The sequence below is a fragment of the Desmodus rotundus genome, chromosome 8 (genome assembly GCF_022682495.2).
Source record: "Desmodus rotundus isolate HL8 chromosome 8, HLdesRot8A.1, whole genome shotgun sequence".
NCBI lineage: Eukaryota > Metazoa > Chordata > Mammalia > Chiroptera > Phyllostomidae > Desmodus > Desmodus rotundus.
In genome coordinates, this window is record NC_071394.1 from 51,163,880 (window position 1) to 51,180,772 (window position 16,893).

Below are 16,893 nucleotides of genomic sequence, written 5' to 3' on the forward strand. Positions count from 1 at the left end.
GTGCTCAAGTTTTAAATTTTGATACAACACTTAGTAGTCTTTCCTTATACTTCCCTACCACACATGCAGAATATTCTTTTAAGAAATTCTACAGGTTAAACTAATTTTGAGATTTTAATATATCTATAATATTTTTTGGTATGTAATGTCAAATGTGTTACCCTCCACCAATGGGTAACAAATTATTCCCGTGTCCCATTTCTTTTTCCAAACTGAAAATAACAAATTTTCACATACCCATGGGTTTATTTCAAGACTACCAATTCTCATAATCTATTTGCGATTTTACCAACAATATGTTGAATTAATTACTGTCTTTATAGTTTAAGACGAGAAAGATAAAATCCTATTTACTATAACATTTTTGAAAATATTATCAACTATTTTTACATGTTTATTTTTCTGTATGAATTTTAGCATCCAACAGATTTTACCTAACTTATCCTGTTACAATTTTAATTGGGTAAAGATTAAATAAATGAATAAAACTGAAGAGAAAATGGTATCTTTATAACACTGTATTTCCATCTATCTTTAACATTCAGCCCTTTAATCTTTCATAAAATTCTATCATTTTTCTCTACAAGGGTATTGTACATTTTTGTTAAATTTACTGGTAACAAATCATTTTCCTAATTACTTATTGAAATCTTTTATATATATTTGAATCAGCTTTTGCTAATAAATATACAAACTGCTTTTTTGATGTCAATGACTTACATTCTGAAGTAGTCTTATTAGTTCTAATAATTTGTTAGGTCTTTGTGGTTTGCAAAGAACATTATACACAATGATGACAGTTCAGACTTTACTTGCTATTTTTTATTGTTTACTTATTGTCTTGAACAGTAATGGTGACAGCATTCTTGCATTCTTCCTAAATTATGAAAAATGATTCTAAATATTTCAACATTAAATATGTTTGCTATAAGTTTCTCACTCTCACATGTAGTCTCTCAAATTAAGAAAGTTCCCCTCTATTCCTAATTTGCCAAGGTTTTCTTAAAAATGTTATTTTTAATTAATGGGCACTGATATTTATTAATTGCCACTTCCATGTTTACTAAGATGACCATATAAACCTTCTCATGTGATCAATGAATACAGTTACACTGAGAGAATTCTGATGTTTAACTATGTTTATTATATTCCTAAAATACTCCACTGAGTCATGCTGAATACATCATTTTCATATTCCATTGTTATTAAATATGCTAAAATTGTCTTTAGGACTTTCCACATCTAATTCACAAGTGAGATTAAAACATATTTTACTCTCTATAGTTTTTAAAACCATACTTGTGGTTATAATCCTACTCATTCCACAAACTTTTCGGCACCTTTTTTACTTAATCATATTTTGTTTACCATAGCTCATTTACTTTTAATTTCATTTTTTAAAAATAAATGTACTTGAGGTTATATACTTCTCCCAGTGTACCACCTTCATTATATCTGTCATTTTTAAAAAAGATTTTCTAAAATTTATTTTAGAGAGAGGAGAAGGAGAGAGAAAAAGGAAACAACGATGTAAGAAACATCAATTGGTTGCCTATCACCCAACTGTGGACCTGGCCCACAATCCAGGCACGTTCCCTGACCAGGAATGGAATCGGCAACCTTTTGGTTTACAGGCTGAGCTCAATCCACTGAGCCACAGCAGACAAGGCTATATCGTCATTTTTGATACACTTGTTTAGTCTTGAGTAACTCAATTTCCAATTTCCTATCAATGCCTATGTATGGATATGAATATAGAATCATATAAACTTCCTGATATATAAACTCCTGTTTTTGTTACTAAGTTCTTTTGTTTTTTATTTTCAATTACCATATTTTTCGGACCATAAGATACACCTAGGTTTTAGAGGAGGAAAATAGGAAAACAATTTTGAAGCAAAAAATGTGGTAAAATATTTAATAACATCCTTTAAAGCAGAAATCCTGTAGCGAGCCAGGTAAGCTACATTCAGATTACAAGACGCACCCCCATTTTCCTCCTAAATTTGGGGGGAGTGTGTCTTATAGTCCGAAAAAAATACGGTACTGTTGACATTATTTTCTAATAGTTTCAGGTGTACAACTTAGGGTTAGACATTATTTAAATAATTTATAATGTTATCATACATATGTAGTTATTACAGTATTATTGATTATACATTCTCTATATTGTACTTTATATCCAATGACTATTTATTAACTACCAAAAACTATACTTTTTAATCCCTCCACCCTTTTCACCCCACAAATCCCCTCCCATCTGGCAACCATGAGTTTGTTCTCCATATCCATGAGTCTGTTTCTGTTTTTTTGTTCACTTATTTTGTTCTTTAGATTTCCACATATAAGTAAAATCATATGGTATTTGTCCTTCTCTGTCTGACTTATTTCACTTACCATAATACCCTCTAGGTTCATCCATGTTGAACCAAATGGTTAAGATTTAATTCTTTTTAATGGCTGAGTTTATGTTCCATTGTATATATGTAACAGATTTCCCTTACTCAATCATCTAATGATGGGCACATAGGCTGCTATTGCTATCCTATCTTTGCTATTATAAATAATGCTGCAAGGAACAAAGGAGTGGACATATCTTTACAAAATAGTGTTTTGGATTTCTGAGAATACCCAGAAGTAAAACTGCTGGGCCCTATGGTAGTTCTATTTTTAATTTTTTGAGGAACCTCCATTCTGTTTTTCCCAGTGGCTGCACCAATTTGCAATCCCAACAACAATGCTTGTTGCAACAACTTGTTTTATTCATGACAGGTGTGAGGTGAATAACACCAACAAGACAAACAATCCAAATAAAAACTGGGTAGAGGACCTGAATAGACAATTCTCCAAAGAGGACATAAACATGGCCAATAGACATTTGAAAATACGCTCAACATCACTAATCATCAGAGAAATGCAAATTTTGTTACTTTTATTATTATTGCTTACATTTGGTGGCCTGAATTATATCAATATTTAGAACTTTGAGACTTTCTTTGTTGATTTGATATGTAGTTAATTTTCTTAACTGTTTTTTTCTATTTTATTTTTATATAGTTTTTATTAATTTTTCCATTACCATTTAGTCCCCTTATACTCCCTTCCCCAGCAATCACCACAGTGTTGCCCATGTGCATGAGTCCTTTTTCCTTTTTGCTCAATCCCTCCACCCCTTAACTTCCCCACCACTAGCTTCCATATGTTCTCCATCTATGAGTTTATGTCTGTTTTTCATGTTAGTTCAGTTTTTAATATTTGTCATATTTATAGCTTACTTAAAGAATTAAAGTGGCACAACTTTTAGGTATATGGCTATGGACAACTTTGGGACATTTACACAATGGAATTCTACTTGGCCATAAAAAAAAAAATTTTACCCTTTGCAACAGTATGGATGGACTTGGAGGACATTAGTCTAAGTGAAAGAAGACAGTCAGAGAAAGACAAATACTGTATGATTTCACTCATATGTGGAATCTAACAAACTCAATTAACTGCTCCTGCATTTGTTTTTATATTATTTATGTTTTACTTGTTTCCTGAGATGAAAAATTGTCCTATCCTAACAGTGGCACTCAAAAGTTCTCATTTTAGTTTTAATCCATTTTTGATGTCACATTTTAAAGTACCTATAAATTAACAATTAATTGCTTGTAGTGAACTGTGTCTTCTTTATATAAAAGTTGCTATTTACCTTTTTAAAACCTTTAGTGTTAGGTGGCTTATGTATTTTTTTGTTATTTGCCTTATATATTTTTGTCAATCACATTATGTTAAATGTTCTGTATAATTTTTAGTTATATGCTTTTCTTCTATGTAGAATGCAGCTGGATGCTTTTTTTTCCTGAACGGTTTTGTACATAGGTTGGTTTACTTTTTCACATACATTTGTACTTATTCGTGTCATTTGTTTTCTAATGCCATGGTATCTTCCTATGTTTATGCTTTGCATTTTTTAAATATATATTTTTTGTTGTATTTTTTCACATATATTCTTAAGCCTCATACCTTTCCAGGTTTCAAGTTAACCAGTGTCTACTCCCTTCTTTTGAACTAAACAGAAACCTACATATATTTTTACTTTTCAAAAAACTACTCTGCCTTCTTCCACACAATATACCCTTACCAAAATGAATATATTCATCACTGTAGTAATGCCTTTTCCCCCCTAGGTAATGGAACTCAAAGTTTAAACCGTCCCTGTAAGTAAGAATAGCTTCGCACTTCTCTAGCGATACTTTACCTGGCAGCCTGTGAAAACATGCCAGGGTGATTCGTAAGACACACAATCAGTAACACTGGAAATACCTGTTATATTTATAGCTTACAGAAATAGTGGCAAAACTTCTAGATATATGGGCTATGGACAACCAGTAGTGCTAAATATATTTCCTATCTTCTGAACTTTTAGCTTACGGAAGTTCACTACTAGCTTAAAATCCTATATAACTTACGACAGTTGAAGAAAGGTGCACTTACTGTACAGACATCATGCTTGTCTCCATTGCCGAGTCCACTCTTCCTTCATCTTGTGTTTCAATGGCTGATCTCTCTGTTTCACCTGGGAGTTCAGGTGCACAAGCTTCATTAAGTTCTGGAGCCGTAGGTCCATATGGTGAAGGAACGAAACTGCTACCACGCAACTTACTGAGTTCTTCTTCAAGTTTTTTCTTTTCTTCAAGCAAGCGAGCTCGATCTTCAGATAGTGACTCTATCAAATCTGAAGGGTACCCCAAGTTGAAATAATCATTACAAAACATTTCAAATGACTGTTAATTTTAAAAAGGAATTAAATATATCGTATTACAAAACATTACTAACCTTTATCTCGCTCTTGCTGTTGCATTGTACTTTTCAACTTATCACTCAGATCATTAATTATATTTTCTTTTCTCATTTTCTCTCTTGTTAGAACAGTGTTAAAATTGGTCTGGAACACAGAATGATAAGTACGTAAGTAATCTGCATGCATATAGCAACTAGGGCTAAAAAAAAGAAAAACCTGCAAATATTTACATGGTACATTTATATGTGAATAAAGTACAAATTACTAATGGTCTTTATTTTTAAATAAAAATGCTATTCTGTGGTAAATACAATGTGATTGTATTTTCCTGGTTCCATATTAAGATATTATTGTCTATATATTTACTGTCAGAAGAAAAGCACACTTTGAGGGAAAGAAATAAAATGATTAACAAATAAACAAGTGCTATTATATATCCTACCTATTTTTTTATTAGTCTTCCTGCCTCTGGAATTTTCCTGTCTTTTGCTAAATCTTGATTGCCACAACAACATTTCAGAATGACTTTATCCCATCTCAATCTCTCATCTCGATATTTTAATGGCCACTGCACCTCTGCTTCATAATAACTAGTGTTGTTATTCAACTTTTAGGAAAACTTTCTTACTATAAAGCTCGTATATCCAACTGAACTGCCCACCTAATTGCACAGTTTATTTTATAAAGATGAATAAATTGTCAAAAATGTCATGTATCTCTATTAAGATCCTGAAACTTAAGAGCAACAGATGAATAATGAAATGATCTAAATCGACTCTAACCATCCACCAACCACTTCTATTTCCAAAATTAAGAGTCATGATCCTTCCACCAATGAATAATGCCAATAATGTTAGAAAAAGTGAGATTTAATAACGTGGCATTTTTAGATCAAAATTAGTGAATTCATTAAGCATTGAGTTAAATATCATTTCTAGCCAGAAAGCATCCAGGAAGATCCCTCAAAAGAATATTTATCATTATGTATGTGTTTGTATTAAGCCAATTCTACATATTATTATGTATAGAAAATTAATAAACATTTATAACAGTATATTAGTCACTGCTATTTCTATAATATGGGATACACTTTTAGAAAAGTTAACATAATTTATAATACGCATATGAAAAACAAGGACTGGTTAAGATAGGAACTAACTCGGCTTAAGTCACTCATATAAACTAGTTATAAATCAAATTATTACCACTTAATATCCCAAATATTTGAAATTGGAAGATACTTTAGAAGTCATCTCTCCTAATTTCATTTCACAAATATTAAGAGACCTTAAGGTGAAAAGATCTAAATTTAAATTAGCTGCCAATTTTATATTTTTTTGTTTCTGTCAGCTAATTCATCCCCAGCTTAATTTTGTAAATCTGAAATTGCATATGTGCTCACAAAGGGGCAGAGAGAAAGAGGTCAAGAGAGTGAAAAAGATCTATTTTATGTACAAAGTTAGATTTTTTAAAAAACTGAGACATCAGTAATGACCTCTTGTCATCAATAATTCTTACTTAAAACTGCTAGCTACTCTCCCTCTCTGAATAGTTAATTTTATTGGCTTCATGAAGCCAGTCTCTTCTTGGTTCTGGTTAATTTCTCTCATTCCCCTGTTTCAGGCTCTTCTTTCTTTCCCCAATCCTTAAAATGTAAAGTTCCTAAGGGTTTTGAATTGCATTTTCTTTCTGTTCCGATAGACATTTTTAAACTCTAAAAAGACAATTTAAAATTACCGTTTTAAGAAAAGAAAAATAACACATTATATTAAATGTGTATGTCAACTATAACATGTTAATCAGTTTCAGTAAAGTATTTCTTGGGATGAAAAAAAAAGGTATGTCAATGTTATCCCTGGCTTGAATTACAGCAACAGACAACCAACTGCTCCTACACATGCCTGTGTCTTGCAGTCCCCTACTCTTTCTTCACATCCAAGGGTGCAATTTTGATTGACTATAATCCAGTTGTGCCATTCCTGTAAGTATCTTAAGTGAAGTACAAGCTCCCTAACACAAGGCTCCCTATAGTCCTTAACGGTCTGGCCCCTGCTTACCTCACAAGCTTTACCACTCACCATTGATCAACATTAATAACTGAATCAGCAACACTCAATAACATTCAACTGTGATTTACCACTAGCCTATCATGAATAAAAATTGTAAGAAGTACAAAATATCTGTATTGATCAGCATGTAACTTAGAATAATAAAATTTTAGAACTTATATTAGTATAAACTTTCATTTTGCAAAACAACTGAGTCTCAAATTAAAAGATGTATCTAAGATCACATAGGTAATCAAGAAACTATAAACATTAATTCACATTTCCTAATTTCTAATCCAGGACTATTTCATTTTGAAACACCTGACCATGTGACATAAAGACCTTTAAAAAGAAATACCTTTGTCATAAAGATATTTAATAAACAGGATCAATATAGGAAAATCACATCTAAGATATAACAAATCACCAGCTGCACAAATAAATTACATTTCTTAATTTATATTTACCTTCTTTAGCCTAAAATAATGAAAAGGGGGCAGGAGAACATACCTGTTGTTCAGCGATCAAAGATGTTCGAACATTTTGCATTTCTTCATTCTTTCTTTTCTCTTGTTCTTCAAGTTGTTCTAAAAACTTAGCTTTTTCTTCCTGAAGCTTCTCTTGAAGTTCAGCAACTAGACTTGAAGAATCTTCTCTGGCAGATTCAATGGCAGAACTTGAAAGTTAGAGCATTAAATTTATTTTTTCAAAACTGCAGATGTAATCCAATATAGAGCAAACATCCTAACTAGTTGACATCAGAAAGGCTATAGATCTTTCTTAAACCTAAGAGTAGAGTTAACGGGTGTTAAAGACATATGAACCCTCTCTTTTTACCTACCAAGGTAAGGGAAACAAACACAAGATTAAAGTTTAAAAGATCATATATTCTCCAACACCAACATGGTTAAATAATTATATCTGCTTCTACTAGAAAACAGTAATGTTTTTAATAGAAAAACAATACACCTCTCCAGAGCTCAACTTCAAATTTCAATTTTACTATTCCTACAACTGCAATATACATGGCAACTGAGAGGTGAAAAAAGAAAATGTTTTGCTTCATTTTGTTAGCTAATAAATTAATGTTCACCACAGCTGAACTTAAATGTTCACACACAGCAAATCTATATATTCCTGAATTCATATTCATTTCCCTCAAAACTTGCTAAACCCAGAAAAAGAGGACAAAGCGAAAACCACAAACACAAGTTAATTATTATTTTAAGTTCTGGTATAGAAGTTAATACCATCTACTTTCAACCATATAATCCTTTACTTCAAAAACCCATTTGTCCAAGTAGATAATTAATCCCATTAAAGAAAGAGCTTACCCCTCTAGTATATTCTCATAAAATATTCCCAAATTATTTGAGCAACTATGTCAACTGTTTTAAATGTACATTTACTCAAATTTAAATGATACTTTGTTTTATCAGTAAAGGTTCCCTGGCACTCCCCTCCAAAACAGGAGAAAATTACATATTCCTGCCTTTGCACGTATTAATAAGCCTGGAAATTAGAACTCAAAAAAGCGGATACATTTGTTATCAGTTGGAAACTTCCATACTATTATACACAGAACTTGAAATAAAGCATCTCTGGATGATACTATTGCCACCATTCATAAATTACATTATAGCAAAAGGTTCCATTATATCCTGTTTCTAGTAATTAGAAAATCTGCACTGGATACAAACTAGATCGTCTTGATGCTTGAACTTTCTTCTATCACTGACTATATTAGATTTGGGTCTAGTACACAATTATTGTCATTGGTTTTTAAAACTCGTTTTGAGAACCATATTTTAAAATTTAAAATTTTCCTATATTCCCCCAGATCCACATCCACATCCACTACTCCTTGGAAGCATGACTATGAACAGTGAAGTAGGCAGATTTCCAAATATATGGAAACCATATACATATATTATACATTTTTTTCTTTGTACACAGGTATATAAGAAAGCCATTTCCTTTAAATTCTCAAAAATAATGTTACACTATTGATGTAATTTTCCCCAGTTATATAAGAAAGTTATTTTAATTTTGCATTTTCTTAATCTCAAGTAGACCGAACAGCTATTCACATATAGGCTATTTGTGTTTCTTCTTTGATCTATTCATATCCTCTGCTCATTTCCCTAATGGATTTTCTGCCCTTTCAAAACCTTTCAAAATAAAACCTGACTTGAGGAGGAAGTATTGTTTCCTCTGCATGGAAGAGAAACTGAGAACTACATTACCCAGAATCCTCTTTCCAGTAAATTCTGGGGGGGCGGGGTTCAAGTCTGTCAACAAAAGATACCCACACAAAATCTGTAGTGCTAAAGAAAAAGGGTTTATCAGTCTCCAGAGATGGCTCATGCTCAGACATGTGGGCAACTTAAGAATCCTAAGGGGTTTCTAAGTGAACTACCTCTATTGGTGTCTCAGGAGACATTTATATAAGTCTCCTAAAAATTATTGCAGTTTCCTAATTATCCACCAACTTCGGTGCTTCAGATTACTTTGAAACTATAGATTTCCAGGAACTCCCTTACCCTTCACTTCCATTACCTAGCTCTCCCAAATTTCATGAAGTCCCAATTCAATATTAAACCCTTTATCTTGAAATGTTTAAAAGAGGTTCTGTTTTCTAAGCTCAATGCTGATAGACACAAATACATTCCTAGGTGGGAAAAAAACCCTTATGGAGAATCTTGAATTCTCTAATCTGCTTTGACCTGAAGGCAGTAATGACCTCAACACCAGTAAAAAATGGAACTTTGGTAGACAAGAGCATTCCATGGCAGAACAGATGACAACTGTAGTTGCCTAGGATCAAATGACTAAAAGCAAAGTTTTGGAGATGTCCCACTTGTCATTCCAAATCCCACCAAGTCTGCCTTACCAGCGGCAGCCTCTTCTCCCTTATTTGAGATCAGTGTCACCTTTCCTGAAGTTGCCTTGTCAACAAGTTGATCCTTCTCAATAACCTCTCCCACTATTTCATTACTCCTAGAGCCCTTGCTACATTCAAATCGCAGGTTCCAAGGAAATTAAAAAAAAAAAAAAAAAAGAAAGAAAGAAAAAAGGAGGGATTGCAACTCCAAGATTTTTCATTTATTTTGGAAGAAATGTAAGAAATATATATGGAAATAGATCCAATGTGAGTTAGACCAGGAAGAACAAACAAAATGCTAAAGCAAGCCAAAATTATTTGTATGAATGTAATGGCCACAGGTTCTAGTTTCAATGTCAGCTATTAATTGTTTGCTAGGTTAATTGCCTGAAACCTGGACCCAATGGCCAACATTAAACAAAAATACGAAGCCAAGGTGAGATACTCTAAACCACAGGTAGGCAATCAAAAGACTACAGACCAGATCCACCCTGTTACCACCTATTTGTATAATTAAAGTTCTGCTGGAATACAGACATACATTTCTATTGTCGTCTTACTCCTCTCTGGTTACAACAGTAAAGCTGAGTAGCTCAGACAAAGACCATGTGGCCCACAGAGCCTAACATATTTACAATGTGGCCTTTTACAGAAAGTTTGCCACCATTCTCTACACCAATGTGATTTGATCCACATAACCCTGGGGGTAACTAGAACAATTTCAGAAAATCAGTAAGATCAAAAATATTTTCACAATTATATTAAGATCTATATTTTACATCTCATTGATTGATATTTGCATAGATGATATAACTTCTGCCATCTTCACATAAATTAAATACAGTAACACTAAACTTTTAGTCATCGTATCCTTTATTTCAAGGTACTTAAAATGAAAAAGGGGGCAGGTTTATCTTTAAATATCTTGATGTAGTAAAATTATTAATATTATTGAATCCCAACTATTAAGTATACATTGTTTTTAAATATTCTGTGTGACAAAAATGACAACTATAAATAAAGCACTTTCGCCACTTACAAAGCATGCCTCATGGCAAAGTACTTGCATAATTGTTTCGGCTGTGTGTAGAACTAGCTGCTTTTTCCATGGTATACTTCCTATTTGAAAAATGACAACCTTTGGTTATTCAGACTTTGGTTTTTGACAGACATTTTCTCAAAATGATCCTGAGCCTGGTGTTTCAACATACTGACAAATTTGTTACCAATGACAAATGTAACCTTTTAAAAAGAAAACTCGCATCTGCTAGTAGGAGCTTGAGAGCTTCCCAGTACCTAAGATCTTTCTGATAAAATCCATAGGTATATTAAAAAATGTGATTTTTCTATGTTAATAAAACATAACAACATCTGCAATATCTGCATTACTCAATAAACCAATGTTTTTCAAATGAACAACTTATTGTGCTACAAATCATATACAGGTAAAACAACCAAAGTGAAGAGAGTTCAAGGAAAATTAGCAAAAAGAGTATCACAAAATCCAACAACACAGATTCATATTCCACAAACTAATTATCAGATGCTAGATTTTGATTTAGTATCAAGATAAAAAAAAAGCATCCACAATTATCTGAAAGGCTATTTAAATATTCCTTTCCAATTCCATAAGTGAAAGGCTGAATTTTCCATATACTTCAATTAGAATATGTTACAATAGATTAGATGCAGAAGCAGATAAGAGAATCCACTAAGCCAAACATAAATTTGCAAATATATAAAACAATGTAATTCTTCTCATTTTCATTTTAGAAAACAGTTTTCACTTAAAGTCTTATTTAGGCTAACATGTAGTAGGTTTATTATTTTTAAATGACTAAACATCCTTTACATTTGTTTCAACTTACAATATAGAAAATATTGATAATCCATATAAACAAAATCACTTAGGGGTCCTCAATAATTTTTGAGTGTGTAAAAGGGTACTGAGACCTAAGATCGAACCCACTTACTTTTGGTTTTTACGTATTTAAAGGGTGGCAACAGATGCACATACATATTTACTGTCCCTTTAAAGAACAAACTCACTGGCCCTTGGTCTATAGGAAAGCATCCAAAGAATGATGGTGATAGGCCTACTGGTAATTATTGTATTTCCCCTGGGAGGTGCCAGAGAATACTCCCTTCACCAAGTCTTTGAGAAATACAGCCTCAAAAGGCTGTGTAGTGATGCTCTGCAGGACAGAGATAGCAACCACTGAGAGAAAAACCACTGAAATTCAATGAATTTAATGGGAACAACAGGATTCTCGAGTGACAAGAGGCCAATTACTGACCATTAACCAGAGACATGATGTGGTGCCATTACAGGTAGCCCAGAGCAGTAATCAGGTTTGATACAGAAAAATCTCTGTAGTGGCTATCAAGGCTGTAATAGAATGGGCGAATGAAGGCTTATTAAAAGTGTACTTTAAAAACTTGGTATCTGTCATTCAGAGAGCTAACTTACATCAAAGGACTTACCACCCCTCACTCAATTCCAAGATCTGAGCTAGTTACCAACTATAATGCCAAAATTTTATACTGTAAGTCTTTTTTTAGCCATCACCAAAAAACCTATGGCAATTTCCCAGGAGAGTATATATTCAGGGAAGGTAATTAACCAATTTGGGGGGACTCCTGAACACTGGCCGAGGGGAGTATAAATGCCACCAGATTATTTACCATAAGTGGTAAGTGGAGTCTGGGCCCAGTAGGTTCCTCACCATAGGTAAGAGATATCTCCTTATATCCAGAATCTGCAGTCAAACAGACATAAAAACAACTGATGGGGAATCCCTGTGGCTCCCCTTACTCATAGAATGAGGACTATTACAACAGAAAGAACCAAGTAAAATCCCTAATACTGTCTCATTTCAAATGACTAGGAGAGGAAATTTCGGTCACATTTTTATTTCATTAATGTATCCTGTAGAACACATGTAAGAACATATAATGGATTATCATAATTTTAATCAGGTAGTGAGTAAATCTATTTCACATATGACATCTTTACTGGAGCAAATCAACAAGGTCACTACTACCTGACATGTAGATACTGATGCAGTGATTTCTTCCCTGTCTCTATCTATTAGTACAAACCAGGGGTTGACAAACGTTTTGGGGAGGGGAGGAAAGGGGGATGGGTAATTAGCAAAAATGTTAGCCAGATGATCTCTGTCACAACTACTCAACTCTGCCAAAAGCAGTCACAGGTGACTGGTAAAGGAACAAGCATCTCTGTATTCCAATATACCTATACTGGCAAAAAGAAAAAAAAAAAAATACCAGAGAGTGAGCAATAAAGCCCATGAATAGTCAGGAGCTTGTCACTACAGAAAACATTTTTAAGTACCCACTGATCTGGGCATGTGAGATGTTCCCTGTAAGGTGAAGGGACAAACTGTTGCTATGTGAGCATCTCTGAATTTTGGACACTATAGTACATTTGCGTAGGCTGCTATGACTCATTTACCAAATAACTTTTAGGGCGGCCTATTCTGTGTGAAGCCCACAGCAAGAGACACTCTTGCAGCAGGTCCACACTGACATGCAAGCTGCTCGGCCAATTGAGCCATTCTTCCCAGTAGATGCTAGATGTGTCTGCAGCAGAAACAGATACTGATGGAGCTCTGGGCAAGTCCTATAGGAGAATCAGTTGAGGCCCATAGGATTTTTGAAGCTGGTAACTGTTTTTCTCTTGTAAAAGGGTTTGCTACTGGGTCTGTATAGATATTGAAAGACTGACCATGGTCTCCCAAGTTATGATGTTACCTGAGTTGCCCATCATAAAGAAGATCAACCCATGAAGTTGAGTGTACATAGCAGTACTCCACCATCAAGTAGATGTGGCACACATAGGATGGAGCTCAAAGAAGTCCTGATGGTACAAGGTTCAAGAGGTTCAGGTTCCCAGGGCTCTTACTCCTGCTATATTGCTTCTTTTCTCTCCATCACAAGTAGGTCATTCCATATGAGGGGAAAAGAACTGGAAGATCTGGTTTCCTGATAATTCTGCACAATCAGTTGACATTATTCAAAAGCACAGTTTAAGTAGTAGAGCCTCATTAAGGAGTTATCCTGAAGAACAGTAGCGAATGGAAATCTTCCTGGTAGTAGTTAAGTCAAGCGGTGTCCTTGACATTTCCTTGGAGAAATGGCCAGGGCTATCAAATCAAACTTCAGTGATTCATGGATACTGACCAAAGACTTGACTGGATAGTGAGTGACTTGGAAGAAACTAGATTGAAATCTGGTGACAAGGAGATTTGTAGAGGAGAAATATGGATGAACGTTTTAAAGGAGGCACAAAGTATGAGAATACATAACTCCTCTGAGTATATTATGTCCCACTGCAAGGAACCTCATAATAATCACATGGGCAAGTTGAACATTCTCTGGGTATCAAATTCTTTAGCCACACCAGTCCTATTCAAAATGCTAATGACATGCAAAAATTGAGAACCCAATACTGCAGAGCTCTTTCAGGAGACCAATCACTTGGAGACTTTTGATCATTTCCATCATGAAAAGGACAGTAATCTGTTCTCACAAAAATAGTTCATTACTTTCTATATAGATTAACCTTCCATGACCACAATGTTTCTGCAATGAACACCATTCCTTGAACTTACAGAAGGTTTAATTTACTATTATGGTATTCCACTAGAATTGCTTCTGAAGAAGGGATTTTATTTTACAGAAAACATGTATAGCGATGGCTGCATGCCCAAGGGAGTCAGATCTCACCACATACACCAATCTCTAAAGCAGCTGGCTTGATACAACTGTGGATCAATTTATTGAAAATTCTGTTATAGTACCAGATGGGTGATATTTTGATAGCTAAAGAATGCAGTACATGCTCTGAACTGTGAGACTAACTCTCCCATAGTTAGAATACATGGGCTAGAGAACCGAGGACAGAAATTGGAGAATAAAAATTGGAATAGCCACTCTATTACTCTTAGAGCCATTTGCACAAATTTTGCTTCTTCTCCCTACAATTTTGGGTCATGCTGATTTAGAGAGTAGATATGGTCCCCACATGCGTCTACCCCACCAAAAATTCCTTTACCAGGAGATACAACCAGGGTCCCACTGAACTGGAAGCTTAAACTACCACTTGGCTAATTAGGGTTCCTCATGTCACTGAACCAACATGCAAAGAAGTACTGATATAATGGAACTCAAATTATCAGTGGGAAACAGTTTCTCCTATACAAGGGCAGGTAGGAATATTACTGGAAGTCAGGGGCTTTTCCAGGGTGTCTCTTGGCACTGCTGTATCCAATGATAAAGGCAAATGAAAAACTACAGCAACTATATTATAGGAAGGACCATTAATGACAGTCTCCTCGGATCAAGAAGTAACATCAGCTGAGGTGATGTCTAAGGTAAAAAGTGGAGTGGATAATAGAAGGAAACTGTAAATACCTTCTAGAGCAGGGATGTCAAACTAATTTTCACCGGGGACCACATCAGCCTCGAGGTTGTCTTCAAAGGGCCGAACGTAATTTTAGGACTGTATAAATGTAACTACTCCGTAACAGTTAAGTGAGAGCTCAACGCTGCCATAGGGTAGAAACAAGTTGCTGGGCTCGCTAAAACAAGGTGGAGGGCTGGATTCAGCCCACAAGCCTTGTGTTTGCCACCTATGTTCCAAAGATACAAGGCTAAATACAGAAATAAAAGTATATATATATGTATGTATATATATATGTAGTGATTAAGTCTATATATATTAATCAAGTTTTCATCTTTTTTCCTTCTCTCTCCTAGTATGTAACGTGTTGTGATGCTAGTTAACCCTATACTTTAACATTTAACTTAGAGTATCAAAGAGAGATTGTATCTGTGTAGAAAATTAATGAACATCAATATGTTCACTCTAGGATGGCTAGAATGACACTAAGTTTAAGCCTCACCTTTGCAAGAAGGGTTAGGGTATCTGAGGAGATATGAGGGATATAAGTTGAATCACATTTGACAGAAACATGACATTGTAAATGCCTTTATTTGGTAGTTCAACATCAGTAAGAGAGATATGTAAGATTACTGAGTTTGAAACGAGGTGTACAGTGCTAGACTGCTGTCAGCTTGCCATCACTCTCACCCGTTTTCTAGAATCTGATCTGCAATGTAATGCAGATTCTGTATTTTCCAGAAACCCCTTTATAACTTCAAGTTTGCCAATGAAAAGAACAGGTACAAGGTTTGGAAAGTAGAAGAACAGCCCAGGATAACTCTTCAGGTGGATACAGGTGCTCGTATCCAGATGCAGTTTCACAGTAGCTTCCTACCATTTTGTGCTGCAGATGGAGCCACATCATTGGGACTTGAAGAGATTCTTGAATGTTGCAGCAGCTTCCCAGTGAGCCATGGAAACTATGAGCTTCGGTGGGTGCTCAGTGTCTGTTTTCCTCATATTTCACTTAGAATTTTCCTGGCCTTCTGTAGTAACTACTTTGACCTTACCTGCCCCAGTTCTATAAACGTTTGTGCAACCCGTAATTCCCATATTAAACCCTTTAATTCCCCCAGAATATATAAAGAGTTTCTGTTTTCAAAACAGAAGAGGTTTAACTGTACACCAATATATGAATATCACACAGCAGAGAGTCAATCACAAGAGACTGTGTAAAAGTGATAAGGCAAGAAACAGAGGTTAAAATATATAATGCACATATAAATATAAATATATTCACTTGCAAGAATAATAGAACTAATTGCTAATGTTCTAAAAAGTTTTTATTAGCCACAAAACACCTCAATAAATTTTAAAGAATAGAGAAACTAAAGACCATTTTCTCTAATAACAAATGGTAACATCAGTCAGTAACAATAATAAAACTGCAAAAATCCCACCACTGTACAAAACATGGAATTAAAAAAATAGTATCATCTGAAAAAACAAGGAAATCACTGAAATTTTAATATCAAGAAAGTCACAATAATGAAACTATACATAGCCCCAATCTCAAATTTAGTGTTTACTAAACACTGCTCAGAGGAAACTGTTATCTTTTTATATATACATACATGATTTAAAAAGAGGAAAAGTAATTTTTGATTGAATAATTTAGGAAAAAACCTTCAAATAAACCAAAGAAGGAAGTTGATAAATTAAAAAAAGGAAAAAGAAGCTCTCAAAAACATCTGAGTTTTTCAAGAAA

General features: G+C 34.2%; 1 protein-coding gene across 6 annotated transcripts in view; it reads right to left on the bottom strand.

The window, feature by feature from the left end:
- The window catches only part of RB1CC1 (RB1 inducible coiled-coil 1), a 96,505-nt gene that overhangs the window by 19,353 nt on the left and 60,259 nt on the right, over positions 1–16,893 (bottom strand). For 5 of the 6 annotated variants that reach the window (XM_024578313.3, XM_024578311.3, XM_024578312.3 and 2 more), the window contains 3 exons: positions 7,345–7,510; positions 4,822–4,930; positions 4,480–4,720 (listed from right to left, as the gene is read on the bottom strand). In XM_024578313.3, coding sequence (XP_024434081.2) covers positions 4,480–4,720; positions 4,822–4,930; positions 7,345–7,510 — 516 coding nt within the window. The remainder of the gene's footprint in view (positions 1–4,479; positions 4,721–4,821; positions 4,931–7,344; positions 7,511–16,893) is intronic. The other variant, XM_024578314.3, reaches the window with a different exon arrangement.